The 6,098-nt window shown below is 16.9% G+C and overlaps 1 protein-coding gene across 1 annotated transcript; it reads right to left on the bottom strand.

Annotated features, from left to right (window-relative positions):
* Nucleotides 1–61: 61 nt before the first annotated feature.
* Nucleotides 62–3,797, bottom strand: PGAL8A_00437300 (conserved Plasmodium protein, unknown function; the record flags this gene model as incomplete). The annotated part of the gene is made up of 2 exons (XM_028673108.1): nucleotides 62–3,444; nucleotides 3,629–3,797. 2 exons carry the CDS (start codon nucleotides 3,795–3,797, stop codon nucleotides 62–64), a joined length of 3,552 nt encoding a protein of 1,183 aa, XP_028529594.1.
* Between the last annotated feature and the right edge of the window lie 2,301 nt (nucleotides 3,798–6,098).

Raw genomic sequence — 6,098 nt, 5'->3', positions numbered from 1 at the left:
AAAAAAAAAAAAAAAAAAAAAAAAAAAAAAAAAAAATTTTTTTTTTTTTTTTTTTTTTTTTTTACAAATCAGTTAAACTATTGATTATGGCTTGCTGAATAAATACATCTTCATCATTAGTACTTTCTTCATTATAATATGATGATAACACATTGTTATCTATATTTTGATTGAAATTATGTTCAATATTATTATCATAGTTATGTTCATGTGTACTATAATTTCTAGAATATTTAACATATTCTTTTGATATATCGTTTGTTGTTATATCAAATGAATTCTTTTCATTTTTAGGAATATTTTTAATATTGTCATTATTACTATGTACATTTAGTTTGTTCACTAAATTTTTACTTGTAATATTATCATCATCAACAAAATATTCACTAGATAAGGATAAATTTATATCATTTAATGAATGTTTTGTGTTATTTTTAACATAATCATGCGTGTTAGTTCTATTTATATTAATATAATGGTTATGCTTCTTATCAAAATTTTCATTTTTGAAATTTCCATTTTCTCGATCACTTATATTAGTTTCATATATATAATCATCTTTAATATACACAATGTTATTACTTCCTTCAATATCTTTTCTTATGTTATTTTCATTATGTATGTAATTATTTTTTGATAACATGTTATTATTACTTGAATGATTCATATTATCTTCTCCCTTATTATTTCCATATATTTCATAATTATCATTTTTTAAAACATCTTTATTTTCCTTATAACCAATAAATTTTTTTTTATCGTTTTCTTTTTTACTCATATTATTATTATCACTAGTGTCAGAATTGTGTATGCTAATAATGTTTCTATAATTATTATAACAGTTGTTATTTAAAAAGTCCTTCTGGATGCTTTTTTCATTATCTAGTTCATTATTTATATAATTATAAAATCTATTTTTATTAAGGTCATTTAAATTATTTTCTTGTTCATATTCCTTGCGATTTATTAGTATATCATTTTTATATTTATTCGATTGGTTTTCATTACAATAATTTTTATCCATTCTACTTTGATCTTTACTATTTAAAGAACTAATGTATATGTTATTATAAGAGAAATCACTTTTCGTATCTAAATAATTTTTATTTTGTAAAGTGTTATTATTGCAAATATCATTAGTTATATGATTGACTTTATTATAAGTAGATGAGAATAAACCATCATTTGTATTACGAACTAAATTATATTTTGTATTTCTGTTTTTATTATTAATAAAAATATTATTATTGTCGTTATCATCGATGAAAATAGTATTAATATTGGTATTATTGTAATTATTTATATGTACGCCTTTATCTGAAGAAATATTTTTTATGTTTTTTGATATTTTAAATTCGTATGAATTATTAATACATGGAGATTCATTTTTTACAATTGTTTTATCCTTTTTATCATTAAAATGGCTGCTATTAATATTTTTATTATTAAATGTATCTATATTCGAAAAACTTACAAACTCATTGTTTTTATAAGTTTTATTATCTTCAAAGTTATAATTTTGCGTTTTATTATAAGAACTATTTTTTTCTAATACTTCTTCTTTATTTTTATTAAAATTGATGCATTTAATATTATCGACTGAAAATTTTGTAGTTTCATTTTTACCGTTTTTAATGCTGTCATTAGGATGCACGTTTTTCATATTTTCATTTATTTGCGCATTTTTATAATTTTCTTTTGAATGATTAAAAATAAAATTATTTAAGTTATTTTTTTTTAATGAATTATTATTTTTATTTTCTGTATTAACTCTATTCCTATAATCTTTATCAACAATTACACGTGAATTATTGTCTAAATTAATTAATGCATTATTAATTATATGATTATTTAAATTATTGATTGTATTACTTTTTAAAATATTATTTGTTTTGTTTTTTTTTGTATCCGTTATATTACTTATAATATCTGGTGTATTTCTGTTGACAGAATTTTCATATTTATCATAATAATAGAATTTGTTTAAGTTCTTTTCTTCATTATCATTATTTTTATTCATGTATAAAAATTTTGAATTATTTTTTAAATAAATATTTTTATTATCACATATTTCTGTTATTTCTTCATTTAATAAGCATTTTTTAGATAATTTTAAGTGATGTCTATTATTATCTTCATATTGTCGATTATTCTTTTCTTCTATAATATTATTAGCTCTTTTATTTTTGCATTCCTTGTAATTATATTCATAATCATTGCTAAGAATTTCTTCATATTTTTTACTATTTTTATTTTCCAACTTTTTCATTTTGTAAGTTTTTTCAATATTTTTATTTCTCTTATCACTTTTTTCTTTAAAATCATGAAATAAATCCTTTTCACTGTTGATAAACTCACTATGCATATTATTATTGTTATTTTTTATACTAATCTCATTTTTATATCTTGATTTTATTTCCTCATTTTTTATATTATTAATTTTTATATTTTTATTTGTATCCCCATCTTTATTATTGGTTTTTTTTTTTGATTTTTCATAATTGCAATTTATTATATTTATTTTTTCGTTTCTTACATTATTTTTCATTGATTTATATTTTTCATCATCATACAGATAATTTACATCCTCTGGGTATATATAACTAACTTCTTCTGGTTTCCATATTGGTGTATTACTTAAACTTTCATAGCCTTTTATGCGACTATTATAAGTAATCAAATCATCATAATTTTGAATTTTTGAATTTTCTGTGTCATATTTATCCATATTTTCTACATTTATCGAATTCTCTTTTTCTAAATGAATTGACTGAATGGAATGACTTGATTCAATTCTATAATTCTTTGTGCCATTTGAAATTTTTTCATTTTTTAATTTTTTTTTATCAGAAAATAATAATTCATTATTATTATTTGAATTAAAAGGAAAATTTTTTTTTAAAAAATTTTCTTTATTTTTATTTATTATATTTATTTCATTATCTTTATTAGAATCCTGATTATTTATTTTTTTTTTTTTTTTATAAGATACTAAATTTTCATTATTTACACAGAAAACATCACCTTTTTCTTCTTTATAAGAAATTGCATCATTCTTTATACAAGAATTTTTATTTTTAAAAGAATCTGGATTTTTTAGAATATCTACACTTTTGTCATCATCAGAACTTATAACAATATTATTCTGTTCATTAAAATGATTATTATCATTAAATGAATTTGATTTATTCCTTATATTTCTAAAATTATAATCTACACAATATGAATTTAAAACATTATCTTCTAAAAGACATTCAACATATGTATTATCTGGTTTTCTTACGTTATCATCATTTTCTTCGTTATAATTTTCATTTAAGTCTTTGTAATTATTTTTTGTATCTATGATACTATTAAAATTGTTTTTTTCTTGAGTGTTATTATTTAGAATATTTCCATTTAATGATTCATTTAATTTGAGAGCGTATATATAATCAGATTCAACTAAAAAATAAAAAAAAAAAAAAAAAAAGGTTATAAAATGAAATACGATGAAAAATAAAAAATTAATATATAAATATATATATATATTTGTATATATATGATTTAAAAATTATATACTCATATAATAGTAATTATTTTAAAATATTTAAATGAAGTTCTAGTTTTTTTTTCTCAGAAAATATACCTTGACTTAAATTATCTTCTTTTACTAAATTCTCTTTTTCTTCACTTTTATTAATGGCTTTTGGTCCCTCTTTATTTTTATTTTCTTGACTTTCTAATTCCTTTTTAAGTCTTTCTTCATAAGCTTTTCTATGTTTATTTATATAAAAATTTAAATCGGATGAATTCATATTTTTATTTTTAAATAAAAATAGTTTTGAATTTTTTTTTTTTTTTTTTTGTAAATATTAATATAAAAGGTTAAAAGGATAATTTTATCCTTAATATATATATCTTTTATTCAAGAGAAAAAAATTAAGATATTTATTTGAATAAATATATACTTCTCTAAAAATTTATTAATAGTTTAAAAATTTTTTAAACGTATAAAAAAAAAAAAAAAAAATGCATGCAAAAAATATAGAATAACAAAAAAACAGAACAATACAGAAATAAAAAAAATTGTTTTTATATGTAGGATTCAAAAATTAATTTATATTATTTAAATGAATATTTTTGTTAATTAAATAACTACAGATTTTAAGTCATAAAAAAAAAATATTTTTTAATTATAATAAGAAGGAAAAAAAAAAAAAAAAATAAAATAAAATAAAATAAAGTAATTATAAATAATAAATAAAATAATATAAAATAAAATAATAAATGACACTCAATATATGTGATTGAAAAATGTTAAAAAATGTATTATTTTTTTTTAAGATTAGTTATTGAGGGTCTTTTTTTTAAAAAAAAAAAAAAAACAGAAATGGTTCTTTAAATATGAAAGAATAGTAAATTATAAAATGAATACAAAAATATCGCATATATTAAAATTTTTTTTTTTTTTTTTTAAATAAAATATCAATAATTTTATAAATACAATTTATCTTGTTTTTAATAGAATAATGAAAAGAAATTTCTTATAAGCTATATAAAATACATCAAATTTAAAATGTAATTTTTATAAAGTTATTACTCTTTATTTTATCTTATTTTATTTTTTTTTCACAATGTTTTTCTATTTTTCCTTTTTCTTTTTTTCTTTTTTATTTTTCTCTTTCATTGTCACTTGCTGTTTTTTTTTTCTCATATAACTTCAAAAAAAATTTTTTTTTTTTTCTTCCAGCTAATATACAAAAACAGTGCACACAGAAAAAAATGAGTACTAAATGAAAATAGATCTATTAATAAATTATCAAAAAATATATCTAGAAATAGAAAATAAAAAAAAAAAAGTTCAAGATTTCTTTTTTTACTGATAAGATAATAATTAAAAATATTTGATAAAAATAGGTTTTTGTAATAATATATCATTAGTAATTAACATTATAACGCAAATGAATGAAAAAAGTGCACACAATATCACTGATATTCTTAATTTTTAAATAAATATATTTCTGATAAGATTTTATTATTTATATACCTGAAAATATATATATGTCATTATGAAATTATAAGTTTGCATATTTGTAACTTTTCTTTTTTTCATAATTTTTTTTTTTATATCTCCATATGTGTAAATTAATTTATATTTCTTTTGAGAAACATTAAAGGTTTTATTACAAAAATAAGAAAAAAATAGTTTGTTATTATTGATCTTCACTATAGGAAAGAGGAAGAATTTTTTTTTTAAGAATTTTCTTTTATTTTACATATTATTTTTTTAAACTAAAATTTTAATATGAGTAATTCAAGAAAACAAAAATTTCCTTTAATTACCAAAAAATTTTATCTGTATGTATTTTATAAGGTTAGAAAGAATTATTCTTCAATAAACTTAATAATAAACAACATCTTATTTATGTATATTTTAAATATGTAATCAAATGCTTTCTCAACATACACTTTATTTATTTATATAAATTTTTAATTATTAATTATTTACAAGATAAACCAAAAATGTTTTTAAGTGAAATTTTCGATAAAAAGTTATTATTTCCCCCTATATTTTTAATATAAAATTATACAAACAAATTAACTTAAAACTGAAATAGAAATAAGATATGTAAAAATAAAGTTTGAAAGGATATGTTTTTATTTTGAAAATCATATATTTAAAGAATATAGATGTTTTAATAAAATATAAGCTTGAAAAAAGCATGCATATTTAATGTATACACATTTTGTAAAAAAATGTGATTAAATGAAACTTTATACCTCAGTTATTTTATTTTTTTTTTTTTTTTTTTTTTTAATTTTGTTCCTTAACATATTGAAAATAAAAAAAAAAAAATAAATTACAACAAGAAATTTAAGTTTTAGAATAATTGTTTTAGTTATTAAAAGCAGAAAACAATAAAAAGACAAAACAGATTTATTTATTTCTTTTTTTAATATTATATTTTTTTCTGAAAACAGAAAATTTTGAGCATAATTAGATTAATATATTTTTTTCTTAATTTTATCTTAAATTCATTAATGCAAATCTTTATTGTTATTTTATTTTTTTTTTTTTTTTAAAATTCATTTTTTAATATAATTACTTTTTTTTT

Source organism: Plasmodium gallinaceum (genome assembly GCF_900005855.1).
Source record: "Plasmodium gallinaceum strain 8A genome assembly, contig: PGAL8A_v1_119, whole genome shotgun sequence".
Lineage (NCBI taxonomy): Eukaryota > Apicomplexa > Aconoidasida > Haemosporida > Plasmodiidae > Plasmodium > Plasmodium gallinaceum.
Note: the sequence above shows the minus strand (reverse complement) of the source record. Positions and strands in the feature narration are given on the sequence as shown.